The following is a 15,954-nucleotide window of genomic DNA, read 5'->3' on the forward strand; positions in this document are numbered from 1 at the left end:
ATAGAGCTTCATTTTTTGCTGCATTATGTTACATTTCAGACATATGTGCCATTTCTGGGTGGGGGGGGGCAGAGAGGGAGAAGATCAGAATGATTTGACGCTGTAGTCATTTCTTAAGGTGAACAGTAATACAATAGAATAATTTCCGGGTTTGTTTTAGTGTGTGTGCAGATGATTATCATAGAAGGTTGTTTGTTTTGAGGCGTTGGCATATTTATCCAGGCAGATAGAATATTACTTGAAATATGCCCAAAGGGGAAATTCAGATTATTAGAAAGCTGAAAACTATGAGGCGGCACGGTGGGCGACTAGCACGTCTGCCTCACAATTCTGAGGATGTGGGTTCAAATCCGGCTTCGCCTATGTGGAGTTTGCATGTTCTCCCTGTGCCTTTGTGAGTTTTCTCAGGGTACTCCGGTATCCTCCCACATCCCAAAAACATGCACGGTAGGTTAACTGAAGACTCTTAATTGTCCGATATTGTGAATGCGAGTGTGAATGGTTGTTTGTTTATATGTGTCCTGCGATTGGCTATGTCGCCTCCTGCCCGCAGTTAGCTTCGATAGGCTCAGAAAAGAAAAGAAAAACATGTTGAGTGACTTTATTCTACGGTTTAATCATTATTGACATTCAAAATGTAATTCCAACTGTTAATGCTTGCTGATCTCGCATTTTTACCAAAATCAATTTAAAAACTGAATTACTATAAGACAATCACAGTATCATCAACACTTACAGTCAGGTGGCAAATGCAAAACATTACCATATTACCTTGAAGGCATAACTCTGGCGTCCAACTGTACAACAGCTTTGCTACTTTCCTTTATGGCACTAGAAGGGTATCACACACCTCCATCACCAGTTTCAAGATAACCAATATACAATAAAATTCCTTCATTACCAGCAGCTAAATGTTCAGATGAAAAATAAACATAACCAAGTAACACACTGATAGGATTATGAATATTAAACCAATCAAAAAATGACCTCGAAACTCATATGACTTAACTTAAAAAAATGAGAAAATGAACCATATCACCCCTGACACAGAATATTGGACCTAAATCAATATAAACATGACTTGCAACCCCAATTTATAACTCGTACAATAAAAGATATTTCCCAGAACACACACTTCTCAAAGGAAAATGCTTAAAATGGGTTTGCTTGAAACAGAAACATTTTCAAAGTGCTCCACAGGCACAACAGATGACTGCAGTATTTCCATTCCACATGGACTTGCCAACCTGTTCACTCTTTCTGGACAAAAAAAATTTCACTGTTCAACAACGCTCCAAATACTAAATGATCGGCAAATTTACATTACCTTTTATTACATTGTAAATCCATTTTTCAACCAGATGCCAATTTCTGCCACTGGCTGTACCTGGCGTGTGCAGGCGGCCTTGGGACTGTGTGGCTTGGATTTGGTTTTTGGAGGGTGGATCTCCTCACTAGCTTAGGGTGGGTGTGCCTGTGGTGCCATTTCATTAATATTTTTGGTAATTTGTTTTTGGGTGTGTTTTCTTTTAAAAAAAACATGACATATACACAATGTATTTTTTTTTTTTTGTCTTGCAGCATAGGTTTTATTACTGTGCATGTACAACCCCAATTCCAATGAAGTTGGGATGTTGTGTTAAACATAAATAAAAACAGAATACAATGATTTGCAAATCATGTTCAACTGATATTTAATTTAATAAACAAAGACAAGATATTTAATGTTCAAACTGATAAACTTGATTGTTTTTAGCAAATAATCATTAACTTAGAATTTTATGGCTGCAACACGTTCCAAAAAAGCTGGGACAGGGTCACGTTTACCACTGTCTTACATCACCTTTTCTTTTAACAACATTCAATAAATGTTTGGGAACTGAGGACACTAATTGTTGAAGCTTTGTAGGTGGAATTCTTTCCCATTCTTGCTTGATGTACAGCTGCAGCTGTTCAACAGTCCGGGGTCTCTGTCTCTGTCTTATGCTTCATAATGCGCCACACATTTTCAATGGGAGACAGGTCTGCACTTGAGGCAGGCCAGTCTAGTACCCGCACTCTTTTACTACGAAGCCACGCTGTTGTAACAAGTGCAGAATGTGGTTTGGCATTGTCTTGCTGAAATAAGCATGGGCGTCAGTGAAAAAGACGTTGCTTGGACGGCAGCATTTGTTTCTCCAAAACCTGTATGTACCTTTCAGCATGTGCAAGTTACCCATGCCATTGGCAAGTTACCCATGCCATTGGCGCCCACCTGTTCCCAATTAGCCTGTTCACCTGTGGGATGTTCCAAACAGGTGTTTGATGTGTGGTGTTGAGCATTCCTCAACTTTCTCAGTCTTGTTTGCCACCTGTCCCAGCTTTTTTGGAACGTGTTTGTCATATACTGCCTGCAGTTCCATTATTGTAGCCGGGAGGGCGCTTTACGTTTTCTCTCTCTCTCCCCTCCCTTCTCTGTTTTCAGCACCTGTCTCCAATCAGTCTCACCAGTAATCACCAGTATATAAACCTGTCTGTTCCAGGAAATCCTCGCCGAAGTATTGGAGTTACTTTCAGTGGTACCACGGCCTATTTACCTCACATAAGTTACCCTATTACCCGTTCCCTTTTTGACTCCTGTGTCTCCTTGTTCCAGTGTCCCCCCCCCGCCCAGTGTTCCTGATCCACGTGATTCCTGCTGCCAAGCCAGCCGCCTGTCCTCACCACTACCTGCCACCTGTCAATCCACCTCGGACCATCGCCATTACCTTTCATCAATAACCTCTTTATCCTTTCACATCTGCCTCCGACTACTCTTGGATCCAGCCACTCTCTATTCGTGTCAGTGTTGCAGCGATAAAATTCAAAGTTAATGATTATTTGCTAAAAACAATAAAGTTTATCACTTTGAACATTAAATATCTTGTCTTTGTAGTGTATTCAATCAAATATAGGTTGAACATGATATGCAAATCTTTGTATTCTGTTTTTATTTATGTTTAACACAACGTCCCAACTTCATTGGAATTGGGGTTGTACATGCACAGTAATAAAACCTATGCTGCAAGACAAAAAAAAAATACATGGTGTATATGTCTTTTTTTTTTTTTTTTTACCAGTCTTTGCATAAACCATATAAAAACATGCACATGGGGGGAAAAAACCTTACTGTTCAATTTATGAAACTATGTCTGGATCAGTTAAACACACCAAAATGTATTTACAAATTTCCCCCCTCAGTCCTTTATTGCACAAGGAACTACATTTGGTAACACAGCTCACTATGCGCCATTACTAAAAACAATGATTTAATATTTAACGAAATGTCTTTTTATCATGAATAGAATAATTAAAAGATAAAACACGGTTCAGATGCTCACTGGACAGTTCATTAGGTACACTTGCACAATGTAATGAGATCCAGTACAAGAATTACATACAAAATGCCTGCCTTTGCCAATTTTCAGTTTTGACACTGTTAAAAGCACTATCCATTTAAACATATGTATTGTGGTTCAGACTTTGTCCCTTTAACGTAGACAAATAATTTACCCAAAATATTAGGAACACAACCAGCATCCCACACCATCGAGGGGAGGATTCAGCATCAGTGCGGCACACTGATGAGTAATAAACTGTCAACTGAAATTGTTTTTAGCACAGACATCTGCTCAGCAACAAATTGAGGCATGGTTCATCAGAGCAGAAGAGACACTGTTTGAGGAAACTAATGGTGCAATCCAGATCTTCCAGGGATTCCCGGTACCATGTAGTTATGCAGATTAGACGTGGACATGAAATAATGTAATGCGTTTGAAATAACCTTTACCACTATTAATGAATCCGTACCAAACATGTAGTAGATGCAGATGTTAGTTAAGGAGCTGTGGAGGGTGAGTAGACTTTATTAGCTGTAGAAAATGGACAAACCTTCACCCTGTTAATCATTTATCGAGACCACAAAGTAGGCTCACAAAGTAATTGTTCACTGAATTCATTCCGCACTCTGGATATTTTGGTTAAACACCTTCAAATGACTTACTGCACTTCTTTGAGTGAATTTTATTACAGTCATATCAAAGAGTTGTAGAGGTAAGTTCACCTTTGAGATACTTTCCACCGTTTTTATAAAATACAGTGTTAATGGAATTGTTCAGTGAATAATGCTCTTTGGTGTTTTGTTACTGATCCATCGAAGTCATTTAACACAAATATTACTATAATAATCTTATTTGATCTTATTTGCATTTTATTTTACGTAGATGTTTTTTCACACACAAAAACAGGATTTAAAAAAGACTTAAGTAATTTTAATGGGAAATTCAATTAAATATAAGATTGTACAATGTCAGGAATAAAAACACACACAATACTGCACTCTATGCATTTGTACATTTGTGTCAATATTTTGTATTATAATTTCATTATTATCCTCTCTTCATACGTTGTCTGTTTATGCATAGTGCATCCTTTATCCATCTGGGGCTCAAGGGCCCGAAAGTCATTTAGTCTTTTTTTGGGATGCTTGTCAGGGTGAAATGCTATAAGATCTACCGTTAGTTATACACATCAATGTAATGGCTATAGATTATGTATTTTTGCATGTTTGTGAGCAATCAAATTTTAGATGTGGGTGTTAATCTGAAAAATTGGGGAAACCCTGGATAATGTATACTGCTTGAAGGACGAATATGACACCAACTGCTGTTAACAAATTCCTTGTGTGTTTAAAATACTGTACAGAAATTCCGTATTCAGCAGTGGTTTGAAAATCTGCCTGAAAAACATTCTCTCACTGAACAAAAATTGGATGTTAGAATTTGAATTGAGTCTTGCAAAGAATGATAGTGTGGTGGCCATTACTTCATTATCACATCTCTGCCCCAGCATTTTTCCAACAGTATTAGCGAGATGCAGGCGGACTGCTTTGGCTGTTCTCCATGATGACTGGGTTCACTGGCCACAGCATGAGGCTGCAGGAAGGGGGTTCATTGGAGTGTGACTTCTCTCTCAGCTCAACACTTCTTTCTTTCTACACTTAGATACTCTCCCCTTTGTGAACATGAACATCTTATGGCAGCGCAGCGGTCAGTTTGATGATCAGAGCTAAAACTACAGTGTCTTCGCTGAAAAAAAGAAAATCCTCCCAGCAGAAAAGATGCGATTTGTTCTGTATTATCTGTACCTCCTTGGATGCACTAGCGTCATGTCCACCTATGGGCCCCATCAACGAGCACAGATGACTGGCGATATTTTGCTTGGAGGGCTCTTCCCCATTCACTTTGGGGTCGCATCCAAAGATCAAGACTTGGCAGCACGGCCTGAGTCCACACAATGTGTCAGGTGACCGATCTGCATTTAACAGGCCACAACATTAAGTACACCTAAACAATCTGAGTTATTAAGTAAGAAAGCTGTACCAGAACTCTGTCTTTACAAAGATAGCAATACTGAGTTTTCAGATAATACGTGTCAATATGCTAATTTCTGAGGAGAGGTACACCCTGGACTGGTCGGCTGTCAATCACACGGCACATAAAGACGCACGGAGACACAAGCACGGGGATACCTAAACTGTAAACAGACATTCCAGTGGAGATTCAAATGCGGATCTCCTGATGTGCTAACCAGCACATCACTGTGCTGCCCACAGAGCATTGTCATCTTTGTAAAAACAGAATTCTCATTACAGCTCTTGTACTGGATCTCATTACTTTTGGAATATACATAACCAAGTGTCTGATGAGTATGCCCTGCTGTACGTGTACATGTTTTTTAAACAGGCTAATCCATGTTATGTTGTGTCCCATAGGTTTAATTTCCGTGGTTTCCGTTGGCTGCAAGCTATGATTTTTGCAATTGATGAGATCAACAACAGCAGCACTCTCCTGCCCAACATCACATTAGGTTACAGGATCTTTGACACATGCAATACTGTGTCAAAGGCACTGGAAGCCACTCTCAGTTTTGTGGCCCAAAATAAGATAGACTCCTTGAATCTGGATGAGTTTTGCAACTGCACTGACCACATCCCATCGACTATTGCAGTCGTAGGAGCTGCTGGATCTGCTGTCTCCACAGCAGTGGCAAACTTATTGGGACTGTTTTATATTTCACAGGTGTGTTTTGTACTGTAAACTTTTATCAGGCATAGAATCATATTTGGAAATGTAGAGCTTTCCAGGGCCGGCACGGTGCATGTTCTCCCCGTGCCTGGGTGGGTTTTCTCTGGGTACTCTGGTTTTCTTCCCACATCCCAAAAACATGCGTGGTAGGTTGATTGAAGACTCTAAATTGCCCGTAGGAGTGAATGCGTGTGCGAATGGTTGTTTGTTTCTATGTGCCCTACAATTGGCTGGCGACCAGTTTAAAATGTACCCCGCCTACCGCCCGAAGATAGCTGGGATAGGCTCCAGTAGCCCGTGACCCTAGTGAGGATAAGCGGTAAAGAAAATGGATGGATGGATGGATGGATCTTTCCAGGATCAGGATAGGGTGTCAAACTGAACCACATCTTAGCAGACATTATGACTGTCAAAACCATGTATAGAATGCATTATCACTTAGTCATATTATTACAAATACAGAATTGACCCTGCATTTGATTGTCATTATATTCAGTGTCAAACTCAAGGTTCATGGGCCAGATCCGGCCGGCTACATAATTTTATGTTTATGTCCGTCAGTAAATCATGTTTATCAACTTCCATGATTCTTGACATCTGTACCAAACTTTCAAATTGTAATGTAATGTAATAAATAATGTTAAACAGGCCAGCATTTGTTGTTACCAATCCCTTATATTACAGTAAGTGAACAATCTATTACCCTTGACTTCTGATTTCAAAATTGGTTATCCATCAATTTGTTGTGTATATGCAATAAAATGAAGCAATTAACCGTTTATATGGTCAGTCATAATTGCCCTCTGAGGAAAACATTAACTACAATGGCGGGGCACATTGTAAGCTTATTGTATTGACAAAAATAAGTTTGACACCCCTCGTTAACAACAAATTGAATTTAAAATCAGATTTCATGGAGAATAGTGCCAGGCATATATTTAAGTGTACAACTATTCACTGTTTGTTTTATGTTAAGAAGGGATTTGGTGAAAATAATCTGTTAAAAGTAAAGCAAATTGCAACTAATTTTTTTTAATGTTAAAATTACAATAATGAAACCATTTAGCAAAAAAACAAAATAGACATTTCATTTACTTATTTAAGTGGGACACACAATGTTATGAGGCGCTGACACATGGGCCTTCAATTTGACACCTGTACTTAAAGGCAATGTGATTTCTTCTAATTGTGAAGACAGGTAATGATGTTGTTAATGATGATGATGATGATGATGATAAACAACATGATCTAAATCTATCAAGCCATCCATTTATCATAATGTGTTTCAGATCAGCTACGCCTCGTCCAGTCGCCTCTTAAGTAACAAGAACCAATACAAATCCTTCATGAGAACCATTCCTTCTGATGAGTACCAGGCTACGGCTATGGCCGATGTAATTGAGTACTTCCAGTGGAACTGGGTCATCGCTGTGGCCTCAGATGATGACTATGGACGACCCGGTATAGAAAAGTTCGAGAAAGAGATGGAGGAGAGAGACATCTGCATTCACCTCAATGAACTCATCTCTCAATACATGGAGGACCACGAAATCCAAGCACTGGCCGACAGGATTGAAAACTCCAGCGCCAAAGTCATCGTGGTGTTCGCCAGTGGTCCAGATATGGAACCTCTAATCAAAGAGATGGTCAGGAGAAACATCACAGATCGCATTTGGATCGCCAGTGAAGCTTGGGCAAGCTCATCCCTCATTGCTAAACCCGAGTATCTTGATGTGGTGGCAGGCACTGTTGGTTTTGCCCTGAAAGCGGGACATATACCACAGTTTAAAGACTTTCTGCAACAAGTCCAACCAAACAAAGATAGTCATAATGAATTTGTCAGGGAGTTTTGGGAGGAAACTTTCAACTGTTATCTCAAAGACAGTCCAAGACTTCAAGAAAGTGACAACGGAAGCACAGGTTTTAGGCCTTTGTGTACTGGTGAGGAAGACATCACCAGTGTGGAGACACCTTACCTGGACTACACCCACCTTCGTATCTCCTACAACGTGTATGTTGCAGTTTATTCCATTGCACAGGCCTTACAGAACATCCTCACCTGTACACCTGGACATGGACTATTTGCAAACAATTCCTGTGCAGATATAAAGAAAATGGAAGCATGGCAGGTAAAATGTTGAACTACAGTAAACTTAGCTACAAAATATGTTTGAAGGTCCCCTTCCATCAGAATAAATGTTTCTACTTTCTACAATTTTATGCATAACATAGGTCGAAATGAATCTGTTACATGATCTAAGTTTGACATCTATGCAGTTTGTCCATCGAATTCAAAAGGCAATCAACAGCGTTAGGCTTGCAAAACAAGTGGATTTAAAATTACCGACAGTGCGACGTAGTTTTGTCAATGAATATTCAAGTACCTGCCCCCTTTGTGGTTGGTACCCACCCACTCAGCTCAGCTGAACGGCAACACAGCATTTCCAGGTTTTAAGCGAGTGAGTCTCAGATGCTGTCAAGCCATATAAATACATTCTATTAAGTATAAATATATTGTGTGTTTACAACAATACTTAACTATATTCATAATTTATGATTTCACAGTGGATGAAATAGCAAAACTTGCATTTATTGTCGCCAGCGATGATCATTGCAGCAGGTTCAATTCAAATGAATGAGAGCAGATTACGAGCATAGTCTCGAAATAATCCCCCCTCTTAATTTTAGCCCCTGTTCCTATTAATGGGGCAACGATCCAACACTTGGTTAATTGTGCGTCACAATGATGGGAAGATATCGAAGGACGCGACATTGTTATTATTGCTTGGGCACCACAAGCTTCGAGACACTAGCAGGCACCATATGGACCAATCTGAGCCAAGCCATTTTTAAATTGAGGAAAATGAGCAATCCAATCGGAGCAAATCTCTTTTACATGTTGCATAGTGATGACAAATCTGTCCATCTCAAATACCAGGGGAAAAAGAACAACTACAATAGCTTGAAAAAGGACATTCTGGGCATTTCCAACCCAAATTATCCTGCAAACCCAAAAAAGGATATGAAAGATTGTAAAAATAAAATAATAAAATTGATGGTAGCGGACCTTTAATGACAACCCAAATGTTTGCTTTGTGCTACACAGGTACTAAAACAGCTCAGACATCTGAAATATACCAACAGTGTGGGAGAAAAGATGCATTTTGATGAGAACTTTGACTTGGCAGCAAACTACACAATAATCAACTGGCACAGATCTGCTGAAGATGGTTCTGTGGTGTTTGAGGAGATTGGATACTATAATATTCATTCAAAGAGAGGAGCCAAGCTGGTAATTGACAAGACAAAGATTCTCTGGAATGGGTACAGTTTTGAGGTACATAACAATCACAATGTTTTGTCAGGGGTAGTTCTAAATTGGTTCGGTTCAGTCTGGAACAGAAATTCCAGACCTGGTTTGTCTTTTTACACAGGGGTATGTAGGAAGATTAGCGTGATAGTAAACAGTGTGACACACAATAGCCTATTTCACACTGGCCATGACCATAAACGGGATCAACAGTACTGTATAGGAAATGGATGTGTGGGTGGATACATGTCTGGATGGAACCTTTCATTTATAGGAATTCTGCTCACTCTCTTATACAACGTTTGCCTGTTTCCAATCTGTTAGGTGCCATTCTCCAATTGCAGTGAGGACTGTGAAGCTGGCACCAGGAAGGGCATCATAGACAGTATGCCCACTTGTTGCTTTGAATGCACTGAGTGCTCAGATGGGGAGTTCAGTAACCACAAAGGTACGCTGAGAGCAGATGTTTATGTTGCACTCTTGAAAAATTATTCTAATGTTCATCTTATTTTGCACACAGATGCCAGTATTTGCACCAAATGTCCCAATAACTCCTGGTCCAGTGGGAACCACACCTCGTGCTTTTTAAAGGAAATTGAGTTTCTGTCCTGGACTGAACCATTTGGGATTGCTTTGGCCATATGTGCAGTGCTGGGTGTCGTCATGACAGCTTTTGTCATGGGAGTGTTTGTCAAATTCCGGAACACCCCCATAGTGAAGGCCACAAACCGAGAGTTGTCTTATTTGCTACTCTTCTCGCTTATCTGTTGTTTCTCCAGCTCACTTATCTTCATTGGACAGCCGCACGATTGGATGTGCCGTCTGCGTCAACCAGCTTTCGGTGTCAGTTTTGTTCTTTGCATCTCTTGCATCCTTGTCAAAACCAACAGAGTTCTTTTGGTCTTTGAGGCCAAGATTCCAACCAGTTTCCAACGTAAATGGTGGGGATTAAACCTACAGTTTCTTCTGGTGTTTCTCTTCACATTTGTCCAAATTACGATATGCGTTGTGTGGCTTTATAATGCTCCCCCTTCCAGCTATATGAACCATGACATCGACGAGATTATCTTCATCACCTGCAATGAGGGCTCTGAGATGGCTCTTGCATTTCTCATTGGCTACACATCTCTCCTGGCGGCAGTCTCTTTCTTCTTTGCATTCAAATCCCGCAAACTTCCAGAAAACTTCACCGAAGCCAAGTTCATTACTTTTAGCATGCTCATATTCTTCATAGTTTGGATCTCCTTCATCCCCGCTTACTTTAGTACTTATGGCAAGTTTGTTTCAGCAGTCGAGGTCATTGCAATTCTGGCGTCCAGCTTTGGGCTGCTGGCGTGTATTTTTTTCAACAAGGTCTACATCATCCTCTTTAAATCCTCCAGGAACACAATAGAGGAAGTCAGGTGCAGCACAGCAGCCCACGCCTTCAAAGTGGCCGCCAAAGCCACGCTGAAACAGGGCACGGTGTCCAGAAAAAAGTCAGGGAGTATCGGAGGATCATCCACCTCCTCCCCGTCGTCCTCCATCAGCCTCAAGACGAACGGTGACGGTGGCGAGACACCCTCTGGAAGGAACAAGCCAAGAGTGAGCTTTGGCAGCGGGACAGTCATGTTGTCTTTAAGCTTTGAGGAGTCGAGAAGGAGTTCTTTGATGTGATTGCTTACCTTTTAGTTATACCTTTTTCTTTTTGGGGACTTTAAAAAGGAACGAAAACTGAAAAAAATATCAGCCTGTCTAATAGTTGTCATTGTGTGCTTAATGCATATTTTGTATTAAAACATTATTTCAAAAACATTTGTATTTTGGTCACGTGTGTTTTGTGTTTTAGGTGGTCTGTTATACAATCTTCCAAGGATCAATTCATCATGTTATGAACATGACATATTCCAGTGTTTCCCAACATTTAGCTAAGGCACATATTTTACAGAAAATCACACAGCACACCACCAAACAAAATTGTCACAAAAAGGAGTTTACAGGTATAAATACAGAAATAATAAGATTTCCTCTGAATTTACTCACAAATTTACTTTCTGTGAAATATGGGTCTGTTCAGTGGAGCACAAAGCTATTATTCTGTTGTATGAAGGTACATCTACAGGTGGATACACAGGTTAATTGTACCTCTGACATCTAGTGGAAGAGCATTTAATTCTTCTGCCTGTCACTATACGTCGCTGGCATAAAATAGATAGAACAAGGAAACATCATTTGTGGTACCGTATTTTCACGACCATAAGATGCACCGTATTAAAAGGCGCAGTCTCAGTTACGGGGTCTATTTCTGTATTTAACAAATACATAAGGCGCACCGTATTATTGGGCGCAGGCATGGTAAAACATACGCTATCTTAAAACATTTGGTAGCATGCATGCACGCAAAAACATACGCTAGCATGCATGCTTGTGTATGTTTTTAAAAAGGCAGCGGGAGCAAAACTGAGTTTGGTTGTATTTAACAATGTACTCATGTTAGGTTTTGATCAATCCTCATCCACAAATCCATCAAAGTCCTCATCTTCTGTATCCGAAATGAACAGCTGGGCAAGTTCTCCATCAAACACGGCAGGTTCCCTCTCGTATTCGTCAGGAGTCAGTCTCGTTGCCGTGCGGCTCCTCAGAAATTTTGCCGGCTTTTATGAAAGCTCGAACAACAGTGTAAGCAGACACGTCAGCCCAACCATCCACAATCCATTCGCAAATTGTGGCATAACTCGCCCGGCGCCGCCTCCTAGTCTTAGTAAAGCTGTGTTCGCCATCTGTCATCCATCGCTCCCACGCCGCTCGCAACTTCACTTTGAACGCCCTGTTTACATCTATGTCCAGCGGTTGGAGTTCCTTCGTCACGCCTCCCGGAATGATGGCAAGCTCCCAGTAATTGCACTCAGTCGAATGGTGACTTTATAGACGCTTCTCTCGGCTGTTCTTTGATCATTAATCCATTGTTCGAGTTGGTCTTCCAAATCGGACCAACTCGCCTTGTTTCCGTGGAAGCTCAGCTTCATCTTCTTCACCTGGTGAAGCTCGTTTTCCTGTTTCCTCCACTTGCGAACCATAGATTCATTGATCTTGAATTCTGTTGTGGCTGCTTGATTCCCATGTTCCTCCACGTAACTGATAGCTTGCAGTTTAAACTATGCTTAGTAAGCGTGTCTCTTCGTAGGTGCCATTTTCGGGGGTCCTTAGCCAAACTGATGTTGTTTTGCACAATGCACATACCGGCGCTCTATACTTACTGGGGGCGTGTCTTTAGCGTCCTCTATCACGCGCACGCTTCCCCCTTTAACGTCCGCATGCTGTCCTCAGTCACGTTCGTCTTTCCTCTATAAAAGCAGCGTGTCGGCAGGAAATGCTCCCAGTCAGTCAAGCGGAGCGCTCATCGAAGTCACACAACAACATTTACAGATTTTGGAACTCGGTGCACACATAAGGCGCCCCATCCATTTTGGAAAAAAATGTAAGACTTTTAAGTGCGTCTTATGATCGTGAAAATACGGTATATTGTTTTTGGACCAATCAAGTGAAATTGATTTCCCACAGCACACAGTGGGTAAGAATCACTGATCTAGACTTTTTTGTTTATTGGAAGGTTTCTTCATCAACAATTAAACTGATTTCTATTAAACTTTGGAGAGGCACAAGGCATTGACCAAGGAAGAAGTCTTTATATTGTGATGCATATCCAGGAATTTTGTTTCATTTTTTTCTAGTATTTTGGAAATTGTCATCAATTTCTCAGACAATTATGTACGAATCTTATAGAGAAAAGATTTGGCACTAATCCAAATGGCTGGGATATAACGGTGGTTTGTTCCTAAAGTTAACCTCAAAATGATTCATACTATGGCTAAACTTTGAGTTCAAGTTAAAGTGAATGTCTGTCTTTTAGCAGGAAATGGCAGAAATTGTTAGGGGAAATAGCTTTTTAAATCCCTACAAAAAGTTGTTGGTTTCCTGTCCAAAATTATTCTAATCATTCCAAACAAAGACAAATCGAGTCTCCTACATTTGTAGTTCAATAGTTTACTCTTGATCAGGGCTTACTCAAAGACAAATCTTAAAAGGCCACAAAGAATCTTTTCAATCAGTCAAAGGTCCTTTTTTTTCTTGCATTCGCGCTGAGAATTGAGTCGCCTATCTCAGGAATTCCAAACACTAACACACATCCGAAAATAATAATTGAAAAAAAAGTTCATTCTTTTATTATTTCTGCATCTCAGAATGGCTTCTTCTGCTTACCAAAAATCCACGCCACTCTGAGCTGTTGCTTTTTGTTGTTGTGTCATTCATGTAACAAGAATACTGTTTGCAGCTTGATATGATGATTTCAGTGCACTCATTTTTGTTGTTCTTACATTAGAATTTTTAGGGAATGTGTCTTCAAAATTATTGTGCTTTGTTTCATCGTGCTGTTTCAAATGGGAAATATTCATCACAACTATGGTCTTCTAGCATATTAAGCACATTGGAGCGAGAATAAATGCATTATCTTCAGTACATTCTTTTTCCATGTCCACTTTTCTTTTACCAGTGAACATCTCCATTTTTTTCGTGCAATCCAGACTCCTAGACATGGCACAGTCTCAACAATATGCTAACTGCTCAAAAAATGCAGTGAACTCTAGGTGACCCAGTCCCTATTTGTGTATTGTTGACATTGTGGCAAGTGCCCCTATCCACGCTGACTCAACCAAAACACATACAACACGTTTTTTTCACGCCGCCAACCTTGTGCACAGCCTGCGTGGTGCAGTGCTGCATTGTTGTTCTGAGGCATCATAGAAGCAATGAATGGGTTGGTCGGTGGTGCACTGCACTGTGCTATGTGTGGTGTGACTGACAAGGCCTTAACAATTCATGGGCCACAAATTAAAAAAATATATATATAATATAAAAAAAAATTCAGCCAAAGATAAAGTGTGGTATATTCCAAAAATATCAAACACAACCCACATCAGAACATTACCGAATAGGATTAAATCCCAACTGTAAAGTAAAATAAATAAATTAATTAATTAATTTAAAAAATAAAATAATAAAAAAAGGGTTACAAGAAAAGTTAAAATATTGCTTGTCTGTCACACTCAGACTGATAAATATTTGGTTTGTCACATACAAAGCTGAGATTTAGGCTGTTTTTCTTTAACTATATCTTGACCCACACTGGTTTAAATTTAAATGAGATTCCAAATTACAAGTACCTAAAGAAAACAACGCTGCAATAAAAATCTTCACATCCATCCATTTTCCGTACCGCTTATTATCACTAGGGTCACGGGCGTGCTGGAGCCTATCCCAGCTATCTTCGGGCGTGAGGGGGGCTACACCCTGAACTGGTCGCCAGCCAATCGCAGGGCACATATAAACAAACAACCATTCATACTCACATACACACCTACGGGCAATTTAGAGTATTCAATTAACCAACCATTCATGTTTTGGGGATGTGGGAGGAAACCAGAGTACCCGGAGAAACCCCACACAGGCACGGGGAGAACTCGCTAACTCCGCACAGGTGAGGCTGGATTTGAACCCGAGTCCTCAGAACTGTGAGGCAGATGTGCTAACCAGTCGTCCACTGTGCCGGCCAAATCTTCACATTTTAAATGTAAACATGCAATGAAAGTCCGAAGAGAATTTGTTGAAAGTGTATTAGAGAACTTCCAGTGCTTGCTTATCACAAGTGTGTGACAAGAGCAAACAGTGCAGATGTGTCTCACATGGAAATGCTATTCAGACAACTGACCTCACTATAGACAGCCTTGATGCTTAGGAGGTAGAAGTAGCGTCAGGGAGGAACACCTTCAGGGATGGCACTATTTGTTTGAAACCACTCAGGCAATTGTCAAGAAAACGGAGTCGGCTCATTTCCTTTGTGAAGGACCCATGAAGCATTTTTTTTTTGTCCTGGCTTTTTTACTACAGTAAAATAAACCCTAAAACAAAACAATAAACCAAAGCTTGCAACTTTGTCACCTTATTTATTCCACTGTATTAATTTAATTAGTTACCAGCAGCTTCAAAGACAGGAAGTCATCATCACAAAGCACAATCATGATCAGACCATCCATCCATCCATTTTCTGAGCCGCTTCTCCTCACTAGGGTCGCGGGCATGCTGGAGCCTATCCCAGCTGTCATTGGGCAGAACGCGGGGTACATCCTGAACTGGTTGCCAGCCAATCGCAGGGCACATACAAACAAACAGCCATTCACACTCACATTCACACCTATGGGCAATTTAGAGTCTCCAATTCATGCATGTTTTTGGGATGTGGGAGGAAACCGGAGTGCCCGGAGAAAACCCACACAGGCACAGGGAGAACATGCAAACTCCACACAGGCGGGGCCGGGGATTGAACCCCGGTCCTCAGAACTGTAAGTCTGACGCTCTAACCAGTCGGTCACCGTGCCGCGATCAGACCATTAGTTAAAAATAAATTATAATTTTTAAAAAAGTTAAGTATAGTTTGTATACAAAATAATATTAAATCATGAAGTTTCAATGAAAGCTTTCATTCAAAATATACCATAACAGCTG

At 40.5% G+C, this 15,954-nt stretch overlaps 1 protein-coding gene across 1 annotated transcript; it reads left to right on the forward strand.

The window, feature by feature from the left end:
* Positions 1-5,137: 5,137 nt before the first annotated feature.
* On the forward strand, positions 5,138-11,070 carry casr (calcium-sensing receptor). Its single transcript, XM_061702521.1, has 6 exons — positions 5,138-5,322; positions 5,792-6,098; positions 7,394-8,233; positions 9,211-9,441; positions 9,739-9,862; positions 9,935-11,070. The coding sequence occupies exons 1-6, from the start codon at positions 5,138-5,140 to the stop codon at positions 11,068-11,070; spliced, it is 2,823 nt and encodes a 940-aa protein (XP_061558505.1).
* The last annotated feature ends 4,884 nt before the right edge of the window (positions 11,071-15,954 follow it).

Source organism: Phycodurus eques, chromosome 17 (genome assembly GCF_024500275.1).
Source record: "Phycodurus eques isolate BA_2022a chromosome 17, UOR_Pequ_1.1, whole genome shotgun sequence".
Lineage (NCBI taxonomy): Eukaryota > Metazoa > Chordata > Actinopteri > Syngnathiformes > Syngnathidae > Phycodurus > Phycodurus eques.

Excerpts from the sequence above, each read along its gene's own strand:
- casr (XM_061702521.1), top strand. The coding sequence starts at position 5,138 with ATGCGATTTGTTCTGTATTATCTGTACCTCCTTGGATGCACTAGCGTC. Across the intron at positions 6,099-7,393 it reads GACTGTTTTATATTTCACAG|ATCAGCTACGCCTCGTCCAG; the intron begins GTGTGTTTTGTA and ends AATGTGTTTCAG. Across the intron at positions 9,863-9,934 it reads GGAGTTCAGTAACCACAAAG|ATGCCAGTATTTGCACCAAA; the intron begins GTACGCTGAGAG and ends TTTTGCACACAG.